The sequence below is a fragment of the Labeo rohita genome, chromosome 7 (genome assembly GCF_022985175.1).
Source record: "Labeo rohita strain BAU-BD-2019 chromosome 7, IGBB_LRoh.1.0, whole genome shotgun sequence".
In the NCBI taxonomy this organism is placed as follows: domain Eukaryota; kingdom Metazoa; phylum Chordata; class Actinopteri; order Cypriniformes; family Cyprinidae; genus Labeo; species Labeo rohita.
This window is the reverse complement of record NC_066875.1, coordinates 60,398,534-60,413,282: the sequence shown is the minus strand read 5'-3', so window position 1 is coordinate 60,413,282 and position 14,749 is coordinate 60,398,534. Positions and strand designations below refer to the sequence as shown.

The 14,749-nt window shown below is 35.1% G+C and overlaps 1 protein-coding gene across 1 annotated transcript; it reads right to left on the bottom strand.

Moving 5' to 3' along the window:
- Positions 1-300: 300 nt before the first annotated feature.
- On the bottom strand, positions 301-4,366 carry LOC127167605 (macrophage mannose receptor 1-like). Its single transcript, XM_051113732.1, has 5 exons — positions 4,283-4,366; positions 3,791-4,159; positions 2,281-2,613; positions 1,567-1,655; positions 301-680 (listed from the first exon to the last, which is right to left on the bottom strand). Exons 1-5 carry the CDS (start codon positions 4,317-4,319, stop codon positions 522-524), a joined length of 987 nt encoding a protein of 328 aa, XP_050969689.1. The 5' UTR covers positions 4,320-4,366; the 3' UTR covers positions 301-521.
- Positions 4,367-14,749: the final 10,383 nt, after the last annotated feature.

Below are 14,749 nucleotides of genomic sequence, written 5' to 3'. Positions count from 1 at the left end.
CTGACTTTTCCAGTATAAATGTTTCCAGTATAAATACATTTATTTCAGAAGCAAAATTGCATACAATTTCTTAATTAATAATAATAGTAATAATAATAATGAAATAAGTTTTTTTTTTTTTTTTAATGAGAGAAAATATCCACCAGTGTTTAATCTTGTTTTCCGTTTGAATTAAGTTTATTTGTCTGACTACAAAGACAGACTTAATATTTTAAGTTGTTTTCTTCTTAAATATTGTTGGATTTAAGAAGTTTTAGATATTTGTACTAGAAAACAAGATTAAAGTACTGAGAAGGAAAATCTTTTTTTTCTGCAGTGCAAGAAACTAAAATGAAACAATCGTCATGTAATTCACACTAATGCAAACACCTATTGTAAAATTCTCTAAAATATGTATCTGTATAGTCAACTACATTTAATGAACTAATTCATTTTAATTTGAGTACTAAACATTACATATTACACACTACAAATCTGAAGTCCTCTATTGAAGTTTGTCACTGGTAATATTTAACCATGTGTTACTGTGAGAGTTCTATGTTCATGTCTGTCGATCCGGTTGGAAGTGTTTGGGACTCCGTTTCGTTGTGAAGTTTTTGGAACACCTTTCCGTTCAGCTGCCACCGCCATGATAGCTTCACATCCGCTGCCATTCCCTGCTCTCGCAGTTTCTGCTGGATCTGAAGATTACAATCGTTTTATTCACTTCTGTGACGAGTCTCTGATGATTACACATCTGATTACACATGCTCTGTTTGGAGAGCCAAGCCTCCCATTAACCTACCCGTTAAGTTATGAAAACATTACTTCTGACTGTTCTCCGAAAGTTCATAACTTTCTTTCTTGGTCATGTTTCTTGTTTGTTTTTTGTTTTTAACCGATATATTAATGTGAACAGAGCTGGGTAGATTATTTACAAATTGTAGTCTGTTACATAGATTACATGATGAAATCTGACTACTTTTTGTTTTTAAATCAAACTTGTTTTAAACTTCCCATTAAACATACCCTACTGATATAAAAAAAAAAGCAAAGAGAAAGAAAATATATGCTATTTTCTGATAAACATCATCGGAGGAGGGGTCCAGTGGCGTAAACAAAATCTCACTGGAACCTCAATTTTTGATACCAACTTCAAATTTGGAATACAACTTAGATAACTTTGATTTTTTTAGCAATTAGATTCCAAAATATTTCATAAAATATTTCTTTTTTTATTAAATAAAAATGTATAGTTAAGAATTTAAAAATCATAAAAACACCACAAACACAAAACAAAATTACTAAATCTTTTAAATTTAAAATGAAAATAGAACATTTCAAAATAATATCATTTTAAAATAAAAAACTATAAATTACCTAAATTATACTAAAATAACACTGGACTCAATCAACCTGACAGGTTTAAATTATACCAATGAAAGTAACTTTTTTTATGGTCGAAGAAGAAAAAAAACATTAAGTGGGGGAAAAAAAATGGTTAATGTAGATTTAAGAATAAATAAATCAACAGAACTGGTAACAGGGTTAGCAAGGCAAGAAATATGACTGCAGTATGTGGCTCACCTTATATAACACACTGGCTGCAATGGCTTGATCATTCACATTATCTCCCGCTTTCACCTTCAGTTTCAGTATCTGATGCTTCACGTAAGCTGTGGAAACAAAATATGTGGGAACAAATGCAATCACAGATGATTACAATCAATGATTGAATAGTCAGTGTTTTGACAATAAGGCTCTGAGATACATGTTGAATATTTAAAATAATTTGGTTCCTTGCCGCTGTCGCCTCTGGCTTGCTAGTTGGGGACACTTTATCTTCACACAATATTGTATTTTATTTTGTTGTATTTGACTAACTACCTTTACCTGAAAATTGAGTGTTTACTGTTGCCCTTTGCATTGTTGATGTACTATTCGCTATTTAATACTGTTGTTAAAGGCGGTATATAAATAAAGGTGATTTGATTTGATTTGATATTTACGATGATTATACTGTTTTCAAGGTTGAGAAAAGATGAGTGATAAATGTTCTACATGTGCATATCAAGTTTAAACTGCACCAAAGGTGAAACCAAAAAATGTGCACAAATCGCAGAAGTTCAGATTGTTGTTTTTAATGGATGGATTCAAAATTAGATTAAATTGATTATTGAATATAATCAAAAATATTATCTAATTTGATTTTAAATTTTAGTTTGTTTTTTTGCCTTGAAAATACATAAAACTAGACAAAGAAACAAAAAAATATATATTATGATTTAAATGACGCCGTACATGCTTGGCATAAGAAGTAATACAATGTTGAGCAGCTTTCATCAGCAATCTGAGCACGGTTATCTAAAGCAGCGCACGATTCTCCACCGTAAAAATTATCCGGCTGTCCTGCAGCCCATCGCAGAGAAGAGCTCGTGTCGTTCTGACCGGACCACTTCCACGAGTCTCTGAACAGACCGATCCAGGCACACGTGTGTCCTTTGATCATCGTGGTCAGCTGTTGATTGACATCCACGTTCCTGATGGTGAACAAGTCGGTGTCGTTTTCTCTGCAGTAATTCTGAGCGTCATTCCAGGACATCACTGGATCAGTAACTAGCACTGGCTGTCCTTCTGTGAAACATCAGAATAACTAGGGATGTCACAATACTCAATATAATATCGAACCGTTCGGTACCACAGCCACGGTTCAATACGGTTTTTCGGTTTTGCTTTTAAATAATGTCCTTGTTTTATTTCTCTCGACATTTGCTGTGTGTGTGCTCACGATTTCATGTGCTGAGATGAGGAAACGCCTCCCTGTTTATATTTGAAAAAGCAACACTTCTAATGAAATGCATTGATAAGTCTTTCTAAACTTCTTGTCCAACAAAAGAGAACAATATAATTTATTTTTACTTCACAGCATCAGTCGACTGTTTGAAATAACTTCCTTTTGTTGTTTTGATGTGGCTTCTTATCGCAGAATGAGTCAGACAATATATTCTATACTGTATGTCGATGAGCAATGGCTTACAAATATACTTAATCATTATGAAAATACCTGAGATGACTTGAAGAACACAGATGAAGTGAAAGTGAAAGATTAAACCATATATCATTGCAGACAAGTGTTTACTTTCCTTACATTTTATCATTCAAAAGTTTACCGTTATATCTTGTTTTTACTCAGTTACAGCAATGGTGAATAGTGTTACCTCTTTGACGCATATGTGGATTTTCTTATTTATTTTTTATTTGTTTATTATTATTATTATGTTTCTCTCCCTTAGAGCTCTGTTTTACTGTATACAATTGCTTTGATATTTTGTGTATCTGGATTTACTTAATATTTTTGTAATGTTCAATCTTTTTTCTTGAATAAAAAAAAGAAAAAAAAAGTGGATTTTCTGCACGAGGGCACCCTCTGGCGTCCAGTATGTATAAAACCCATTGTATTTTGCGTAAAAATCAGAAAAATAATACCTCTCTCAAAAGAAATACTAAGTAGACATATAATAATCCATGCTTTTTCCAGTGTACAAAGGAGTATTTTGTTGTTAATTAGATGCAAAAAGACAGAACCGAACCGAACCAAAACCGTAGTTAAAAACCGAGGTACGTATTGAACCGTGGACTAACTGTATTGTTGCATCCCTAGCTACAATTAACTTTACAGACCAATCCAACTTGTCTATTATACAAAATATGTTGTTTTCCATGCCAATAATGAAATTGTTTACAGAAACCAATATGTCAATCAACAAATACTAAACTGCAGAACTCAGGAATGACTGATGTTGAGTCTTACCACCACTTTGGCAAAAAACGGAACACAACAAATCACAGGCTTCATCCCACCAGTATCCAGTCGTCCGTAGATTTACACAGTATTGCTTTCCGTTCAAATTGTTTGGCTGATCAGAATCCCACCCTAAGAAAGTCACGTTTTCATTTTGAAAAGACCAGCGCCACGTATCCACATCGTCATACAGTCCGATCCAGATGTAAAACTGTATTTCATTTCTTAACTTGTCTACTTCGCTCCACTCTTCATCAGTCTGGACAGTGGCCAGGTCAATGTAGTTCTGTCGACAGTAATCTTGAGCCTCGTCCCATGTTTTATACTCTTTGATCAGAATATACTGGCGTGAAACGCACAAAATGACTGACAGAAGCCCTGTTAGGAAAAATGGAGTGGGGTTTATACAAAATCAGTACAACAGTCCAGCAATTCAGCATTAGTCAATTAAAAAATGACTTATTGGTAAACAATCACATTCAGACGCAAAAACACACTCACCTGAGAGCAAAAAGAAACGAATCAGTCTTTGCTCCATTGCTGCTGAGATTAGTTTGGGTTAGTCAGGTCCTAACCATAGACTAGCTCAAAACGAATGGACCCCGTAATAAAATATAGTTGTGAGGGGGAACACACACCCACGTTGATTTGCGTACTGAAATCACTATTGTCTTTCGTTGTCAAGAGCAACATTAGGGATTCATGGTGTGAAAAAGATTTGCTCAGCTAATGATGCACATCAAATGTGTTTATACAAATACAGACAGAATCAAGTTGTTTGTGTGGAAAACCACGACATCTTTGGCTTTTGTAGGTGAAAAGCTGCACGTATGAATTAGATTAAGATGAATGAATTTAAAGATACTGTAGCATAAGGAGGCCATTTAATGAATGTGAATAAGCTGTTTCTGTGCAGTTACTGAAGTGACGAGTTCTAGTTTGCGTGACTGAGAAAGCCTGTTATTACCTGCATCTGTCACCAACATTCAGAAAAGCTGCTCTGTTTGAATGGGAGCCAATGGAAGGGAAGCCTCAGTACACTAAATAAACTGCATTTTGCGAAAGTGGCATTGATTTACAGCACCACTCATTCATTTCCAAACCATCCACAAACAATTAGCCACGACAGCCGTAAAACACTGAAAGTGATTCATTGAAATCAAGGCCATAACACCTGCTCCAAAGAGAATGTCTGCACAAATGATGAAGCCATATCATGTAGTTAGTAGGAAAACTATTTCAAGCAACAGTTTCTATGTTCTTAAAATACTGAGCAAATGAATGAATAAAACATCAGCTCCATCACTCTGCAGATCAAACATGTAATGGAAAACTAGTCAAGAGTAGGTGTAAACAAACACACACCCAGTGCTTTTCAACTTTTGCTCAACTTTCCGCTGTTTTGCATTTTGCATGTAAAGCATCATCATTAAGAGTTAATGGGTTCATAGCTACTCATCATTTACTCAACTAATAATGCACAACAAATGCATTTACACGAATACAAGGAGGACGAATGGAAACATTTGCATGGGAATGCATTTGTTCAGGAAAAGCTTTTGCGTGTATTGAAATGTATATATATATTTTTACATTTATTTCATGACCTGACTTAAAAAATAGAGTTTGAAAACAGAAATATCTTAAATAATTGTTTTCAATTTTTGAAGCAGCATCAAAGAGTGTGATGCGATAAAATCACAGTGTAAAATCTGAATTGTGATTGGTACAGAGATCCATGAATATGCAAACACGTCATTATACTCTCCACGTGAGAAATAACCAATTTTCCGCTCTGGCTGATAAACAACAAAAAACAATGGAAAATCAAAAATGTGTAATGCACACAAGAGTTTCTGCACAAAACACTGTAGAAAACAATCATAATAAATCATATTTACATTTGAATTTTCTGCTAATGGACTAATGGAAATTTTTATGAAAGTCAGTGTATTTTTGTTACGATTATCTGTCAGCTAAACTAAAATCTCTAATTATGCTTTCCTTACATTTTTTAAAGCAGTGTGTAAAATCATGACCAGTCATTTATTTTTAGCTTATAAAAAAAAAAAAAAAACAAGGCCAGCATGCCAGTATTTCAGTCCACATAACTGTAATGTGTCCAATCAAGCTTGTGGCTCCATCATGTAAAATTAGCACACGTTTAGAGCTGCTGTTGAGGTACAGATAGGCACAGAACACAGTGTCCTTGCATTCAAGACGAGCAAAGATATGGATGTATTAATTTGACGTCTTAAAAAAATAACACTAATGTCATAAGATGCTGAAAGAAACAGAGCATCAGTTAAAATGTCTTGACATCAAGAGTATTTTAAGCATGTATTGATGTGTTCAAGTCATTACAGAAAGATCATAAGTTTAATGCACATGAATGGCACCACAGAGTTGGAATTATGAGTGAGAAAATGTGTTGGTCAGAAAATACGGAGGACACAATGAATGCAGTGTCTGAATTGATGGTAAATTTGTTAAAATTTATAGTTTTTCCCCCCATTTAAATTACAGGTACAAAATGGGGAGGGTTGTACCTGTGATTCACTCAGCAGTCCAGACTCTTCTTCTCTCGTGAGCAAAAGGGCTAGTAAAATCATTCTGGACCCCTCACACCCAGAACACTTCCTTCGAACTGTTGCCGTCTGGAGCACCAAAACAGCCAGACACAGGAAAAGCTTCTTCCCTCCACCATCTACCTCACAAACAGCTATAAATAAAACATACGCAATACCCACTATCCATAATTATATTTATTGTAAGATATGCAAAATCAATAACATATGTATATCTATCCAAATTCCCTTGCAGAATTTGTATATGGCACATCTGTATATACAGTATGTTGTCTATTGTCTTTTTAAATTACTTAATGTTGCTATCTGTGTCTTGTCATCCTGTCTGTGCACTGGAAGCTTCTGTCACCGAAACAAACTCCTTGTGAGTATAAGCACACTTGGCAATGAAGCTTCACAAAATTCAAAATATAATCAATTTACAGCAGTGTCACTGAATAAAAAAAAATAAAAATAATTTTGTGCATTTTTAAAATATTAAAAAATATATATATATACAACATAAAATGTCCAAAAAATGTTGTGCAAATGCATTTTGAAACATATTTTAGCAAATACATTTTTGGACATTTTAACAAGTATAGTTTGAAATATTTTCAAAAACGTATTTGAAAATATATATATTTTTATGGGTAAGTTTGATTTTTGAAGAAAATTACTATATTTCTATTGTCTGTGTATTTTACTTAATTTTAGTACAATTAACAATAAAAACTTTATTTAAAAACTACAATTAACTATAACTGTGATAGTGTAATACATTTAATTAAAAAGTGAATTTTTTTTTTTCAGATAAAACGTAAATAAAAACGTTACTTTGTTTTAATTAACAAATATATTTAATCATCTCCTTTTGTTCATCTATAATGATCCCCGTTTAATGTTTGGAACACTCTTCCGTTCGGCTGCTCCCGCCAGGACAGCTTCACATCCGCTGCCATTCCCTGCTCTCGCAGTTTCTGCTGGACCTGAAGACAGACCGGTTTCAGACTAATGGAAGTGTACAAGGTAAGGTTTAATCTGCTACTGCAACACTTTTTGCCCCCTTTTTTCATGAGCTAAACTCAAAGATCTAAGACTCTTTCTATGTACACAAAAGGCCTATTTCTCTTAAATATTGCTCACAAATCTGTCTAAATCTGTGTTAGCGAGCACTTCTCCTTTGCCGAGATAATCCATCCACCTCACAGGTGTGGCATATCAAGATGCTGATTAGACAGCATGATTATTGCACAGGTGTGCCTTAGGCTGGCCACAATAAAAGGACACTCTAAAATGTGCAGTTTTACTGTTTTACTGATTTGTAAACAATATTTGAGAGAAATAGGCCTTTTGTGTACTAGAAAAAGTCTTAGATCTTTGAGTTCACCTCATGAAAAATGGGAGCAAAAACAAAAGTGTTGCGTTTATAATTTTGGTCAGTGCATAAATATAAAGAATAAATATTTCACATATACAGACACCTCAGAACCTGAAAGCCAGTCTCAACAGGTCATGAAGTTTAGCAAGATAACAAAACATTACTATGGTTTTTAGGTGTAGTGATAAATATGGCTCACCGCCTTCAACACATCCTCTGCAGTCACATTATCCCTGACAACACCTGCTTTCACCTCCAGTCGCAAAATCTGTCGCTTTATTGGTACTGTGACAAGCAAAGAAATACATAAAAATACAAACAATCAGACAAAGTTACTGGATCACAAAACTAGTCCTAAGTAGCACGGGTATATTTGTAGAACTAGCTAATAATACATTGTATGGGTCAAAATTATTGATTTTTCTTTAATGCCAAAAATCATTAGGAAATTAAGTAAAGATCATGTTCCATGGAGATATTTTGTAAATTCCCTACCGTAAATATATAAAAACTTAATTTTGATTAGTAATATGCATTGCTAAGAACTTTTTTTGCACCCTCAGATTCCAGATTTTCAAATTGCTTATTTATTCGGGTTTCCTATGATGTATAAAGCTCACTTTAAAAAATAAATTGATTCTTATGACTGGTTTTGTGGTCCAGGGTCACATGTATTGATTATATACTGTAGAGGTCTATGTATTTTTAGGCAGATGCTGTTTTAGCTAGTTTAAAATTAGGAAACAGAAACAACCACAAAATGCTGTAAAAACAAAACAAAACAAAACAAAACAAAAAAAACATACAAATACTTACTGGGACTTTTGCAAACGAAGAAAAACCTATCTGAGCATTGCTCATCAGCAAACCTGCCATTCTTATCGACAGCAGCGCAGATTTCACTGCCAAAATAGTTATCCGGTTGTCTATAAGACCATTGCAGAAAAGAGCTTGTGTTGGTCTGATCAGACCACTTCCATTGGTCTCTGAACAGACCGATCCAGATACAGTTGTCAAAAAATGGTGCTCTCATCCTTAGCAGCTGATTGTCACTCTCGTTCTTGACCGTGTATAAGTCTATGTAGTTTACTCTACAGAAACTCTGAGCTTGTTTCCAGGACATCGTTTCATAAGTAACTACTGGTCCATGATCTGAGAAACATCAAAATAACTATGATTAACTTTGTTGGCAAAGACTGACTATGAAACTCAATTAGACAACCCCAACACAAAAGTTGTACCAGTTTTTGTACATCATTTACAAAACACATCTATATGTTCATGACCATAAATAAAATGATTGACCATATTTCAAGAAATAAACAGTTGATCCAGTATTTAGAGAAAATTAAAGGAGAAGTCCACTTCCAAAACAAAGATTCACAGATAATGTACTCACCCTCTTGTCATCCAAGATGTTCACGTCTTTCTTTCTTCAGCCGTAAAGAAATGATGTTTTTTGAGGAAAACATTTCAGCATTTTCCTCCATATAATGGACTGATATGGTGCCATGAGTTTGAACTTCCAAAATGCAGTTTAAATGCAGCTTCAAAGGATCCCAAATGCGGTTGTAAATGTAGTGTAAATATACTTTATAATGTCAAACGCTCGTCTTGTCTTACTCTGCCTGAACTCTGTTTTTTGTCCGGTTCATGACAGTTTGGGTACGTTGAAAAACTCCCATCTCACGTTCTCCCTCAACTTCAAAATCGCCCTATATCGCTGTTTTACCTTTTTTGTTAAGAGTGTTTGATCTTCTTTGCATGTTCACTTTGCAAAGACTGTGTCGGTGCTTCTGCAGCGATGTAGGATGATTTTGAAATGATTTTTGAAGTTGAGGGAGAAAATACGGTCTGGGTTTTTCGACATACCCTAACTGTCTTGAGTCAGAATACACAGAGTTCAGGGAGAGAAAGACAAGACGAGTGTTTGAGATTAAAAAGTATTTAAATTGTATTTTTTTTTAATGAAAATAACCAATAGATAAGACCCTTCTTCCTCGGCTGGGATCGTTTACAACCGCATTTGTGATCGTTTGAAGCCGCATTTAAACTGCATTTTGGAAGTTCAAACTCAGAGCACCATATCAGTCCATTATATGGAGAAAAATGCAGAAATATTTTCCTCAAAAAACATAATTTCTTTACGACTGAAGAAAGACAGACATAAACATCTTGGATGACAAGGGGGTGAGTACATTATATGTGAATCTCTGTTTTGGAAGTGGGCTTCTCCTCTAAGCGTGAGTCAGAATGATCCTGACACAACGGGATGGTCATCTTTTCTATATATTGAATTGCGAAAATATAAAAAATTTTGTGAAAATATACAGTGTGTGTAAAAGTATACGAGTCTTACCGCTTTGACAAGAAACAAGACATCTAAGACTGCAGTCTTTGTCACGCCAATATCCATTCCAATGAAGCATTACGCAGTCTTGGTTTCCTCCAGAATTATCAGGCTCACCCACATCCCATCTGGCATATGTGGGGCGTTCATCTCCAAAAGACCAGCGCCAGCTGTTCACATCATCATAGAGTCCGATCCAAGTGTAAGACTGATAATTAGCTCTTAAATTATTTAATTTGCTCCACTCTTCATCGGTCTGGACAGTGGCCAAGTCATTGTAGTTATGTCGACAGAATTCTTGAGCCTCGTCCCATGTTTTATACTCCCGGATCAGAACAAACTCAGTGAGCCTACTTAAGTCGCACAGAATGACTGAAAGAAACCCTGTTTAGAGAGTGGTTAATAAGAAAAAGAAAATCGTGTTTCAAATGATCTAAAAAGCAAACAAAAGCACGCACATCAATCTCAAAAGGGTGCTCGACTGAAAAGCAAGTATAACAATTCAAATGTTAAGTCAACAACACCAAGGCTCCAAAAATATCAGAAAATCTGATTTAAAAGCTTTTGCATGGCGTGTAACGTTAAGAGCATGCAGGCTCTTCATCAGACAAATTAAACAACACTGATGTGCCACTCGTTATACCTTTATAGACTTTTTACAATTTTTTATTTTAAAACATTTAAATGAGGATTTTGACATTCATCCATTTCTTTAAATTTACAATATTTATTTAAAGGTTTATAATACAATAAAGGTTTTGGTGTGACCAGTTGAACTTAGTGTTATGTATGTTTGCAGGGATTAAAGTTTTTTTAACTGTTTATTGAGAATATTTTTGTCTTGTATTTTGCATAGTTTCATAAGGTTTTGTTTTTTTGCTTTTGTCTTTCCTTTGGTTGATTTGTTGTTGTTTTGATGTATTATTTATTATTAAAATATTGTGTACACTGTAAAAAATAAAAAACACAATTTGTTGAGTTAGCTTAAAATAATTTGTTACCCTGCTGCCTTAAAATTTTAAGTTCAGTCAACTAAAATAAGTTAGTCAACCTGAAATGTTAAGTTGTACTAAGTAACAACTTAGATATTTGTGTTTGCTAAACTTAACAGACGGGTAAGCAACCCAGCTGCCTTAAAATTTTAAGTTGATTCAAATCAAATATCTAAGTTGTCACTTAGTATAATTTAACATTTCAAGTTGAATAAACTTTTTTTTGAGTTGACTGAACTTAAAATTTTAAGGCAGCCAGGTTACAAATTATTTTAAGTTGACTCAACAAATTGTTTTTTACAGTGTATGGTCATGTGATCTTCGATCTGGAGGTATAAAAAGTGGCACATTAGTGTTGTTTAATTTGTCTGATGAAGGGCCTGCATGTTCGGAACGTTACATGCTATGCGAACGCTTTTTAAATCAAATTTTTTGATATTTTTGGAGCCTTAGTGTTGCTGACTTTACATTTGAATTGTTTCAAGTGATCCAAACATTTGCTGAAACCAAAAACAGTGACTTAAATGCTACAGGCAGCCATATGATGCAGGATTTTTTTTCTGAGTGTTTAAAAAGGTTTATACAAACAAACACACTCACCTGAAAACAAAAGGAGGTGAATCAGTCCTTGTTCCATCACTGTTGAGATTCGTTCAGGTTCGTGAGCTCCGCTTGGCTTCTGCTCATAAATTGAAGTGTCTAAAGATGTTGTGAAATATGGCATGACTGAGGTGTGAACGCACACCCATTCTCATTTGTATATTTAAATCAGCATCATTATTAGTCATTAACAGAAGAAAATAGAAATTCAAGGTGTATGGAATTTGCTCGGCTAATGATGCATGTCAAATGTGCTTTTACACAAATGTGATTTACATGGGAAGTGTCTGGGACATGCACAAACATACATGCTTGGTCAGTAAATTTCATAGATGGAACAATAAAACAATGAATTTGTCATGTTTATATATTCACTATATGTTCACTATGATTAAAATATAACAAAAACTGTCAGTAGCAACCATAACATACAATTAAATGAGTACATCTTTGATACTAATTTAGCATCTTAACCCTATTTGATACATAAAGGTCTCCACAGTAAATAATCAACATGATCAAACTTTCTGTTAAACCTGTTTAACACACAATCTACTGCATGTCTTCTGTCATCTGATTGATAAAAGCTCTTTTTTAGTGTACTTGTACAAACGTCCTCCTTCAGATAGTGCTTCTTGTGTCTTTTTTCTGTCAAATCTTAATTGATTTTTATCCAAGTACACGTCAGAAAAAACTGTAGTCATATTTCCAGATGAACACTTACTGGACTGAAACAGTTTGGCTTTACTTGATTCTCCATGAATCATTTCACCACAGTTTGTTCAGTTACTCTGTCTGTGTTTCATTTGTAGTTTAATTTAACTATAACTATAATAAACTTTAATCCTACTATAATGAACTATAATTATGATGAACTAATCAAATCTAAACAATGGATAAATAAGTAAATAAAACTGATGAATTCATGTAAGTACGATTGTTAATCTGTTCTAGTTAGTCAATGTTAATATTTAATCATCTTCTCCTTTTGCTCCCAAAAAATAAACACTAAAGATTTATGTAAAAACAGAGAACATATATTGTAGCTTGTCAAAGTAAAAGATATCATTTTTTTTTTGTAAAAAACTTAATTCCCAACTATTTTTATTATTTCTGTTGTGTAAGTGATCAATTTGCTGCACAGACACAAAATACTTGTAATAACTAATTATTTGTACAGAAATGTAAGTGGTATTTATCGCTATTTATTATTCCTCTTTATTTTTCCCCCTCAAACCTTTGTGAGACCCTGACAAGTCTTAAAAAAAATTGTACAGGGCATTTTCAACACATTTATGTGGTATTACACACATGTAGACAAAATCAGAAGGAGAAGATATCTGGTAGAGGCGTCAGTCCAGTCCAAATATAGAAGTAGAGTAGAATATCAATCACAGACACAGTTTGTCCAGTTAGGAAGCAGAAGTGAATCAGTTCCTCCTGCTTTGGTGCAAATGAAAGGGACAGCTGCCCGAAAGGGAATGGTTTTGTAGGCGGTGCTCTCTCCTTATCCTTCCTTCTATTTTACTCTAGTTTTGTGTTTCGTTAGGGTCCTTGTCACTCAGTGTATCATGAGGCAGCCAAGCTGCAGTTCAGATGGCACATCCATACGTGCCACCACAAGGAGTGTTGAACGCTTGGTGCGTCTCCCAACACAGTCTCGAGAGCATAAGGAGATGCCGGGAGACGGGCCGTTGCATGAGGAGAGCTGGACAGAGCCAAAGAAGCCAGCAGCAGAACCGGTATCTGCTTCGTTTTGCAAGGAGGAACAGGAGGAGCACTGCCAAAGCCCTCCAAAATGACCTCCAGCAGGCAACTGGTATGCACCAAACTGTCAGAAACATACCCCGTGAGGGTGTCACGAGGGTCTGATGCCCTGTAGTGGAACCTGTGCTCACCCTACACCATGCGGCCTGATTGGCATCTGCCACAGACCACCAGAAATGGTTCTCTTCCCAGTTGAGATCAGGATCACACTAAGCATGTGACAAGTTTCTAGAGATGTGTTTTGATTGATTTGAGATTTGTGCTCTGCATTTCACACACATACATTCTGGACCCACACCCGGAGTGGTGCCAAATGCCAGTTTGGGGTCTTGCTTCTCTCCCCCACCTCCATTTCCTGCCACCATTAAGACTCAAACTCACAACCTTCAGGTTACAAGTCAGACTCTCTAACCATTAGGCTATTATAGTTATTAGTGGAACATGATGAACAGAGGCTAAAAGAGGACGTGCTGGGACTGATACAGTAATGACCTCAGAGAATCAGGACTTTAATGTGAGCGCCCTCTGCTGGACACACTAACACTTCAGCTTTAGGTGTCAGTGAATAATAACTAGTCAAAGAGCTGCACTGTATATTTCATCAAGATACCTATATTCAGTCTAGTTCAACCAGCGTCTTTCAGTCATTCTTCATCTCCAGAGAAAAAGTGGCCTGGTCTGAATCAAGATCAATCACCACATGAATATGTGGCTGGATTTTGATGTGAGACACAACAGGAGATGGACTTTTTCACTGGAGGTAAAACATCTTGATGGATTTGTTTCAGCTTTTGTCTTCTCAAGATGTTAACTGATGGACTGCAGTGGATTATTGATGTTTTTATCAGCTGTTTGGACTTTCATTTTGACGGCACCCATTCACTGCAGAGGATCCATTGGTGAGACAGTGATGGAATGACACATTTATACAAATCTGACGTTTTCATCCATATCTTGGATGACCTGGGAGTAAGGACATTTTGCAGCAAATTTTCATTTATGGGTGAACTATTCCTGTAATTTTTTGAGATCTGGTCATCAACGTCTTATAAATAAGACTCACAATTCTTACTACCAATTCAGTGACATCAATATGACTCAATTAAACAAATATGTTGTCATCTTCATCTTATGCTCTTATTTGTATAATGGTGATAAATGTTACACAAATAAAACTCCTTGCTCATGCAAAAGTGCAGGGAAATGAGCCTCTAGTGCTCATGCAAAGTCAGTGGGATGGTCTGAGGTGGATATGAACTCAACGTATGGCATCACTGGTGTCTACAAAAATAAAGCATCTGTACAAAAGAC

Bases quoted from the DNA above. Each gene is read 5' to 3' on its own strand.
- LOC127167605 (XM_051113732.1), bottom strand. From the start codon at position 4,319: ATGGAGCAAAGACTGATTCGTTTCTTTTTGCTCTCAG. The intron at 2,614-3,790 runs GTAAGACTCAAC...GATGTTTCACAG, and splicing joins CGTTTTTTGCCAAAGTGGTG to AAGGACAGCCAGTGCTAGTT. The intron at 1,656-2,280 runs GTACGGCGTCAT...TTGTTTCCACAG, and splicing joins TTACTTCTTATGCCAAGCAT to CTTACGTGAAGCATCAGATA.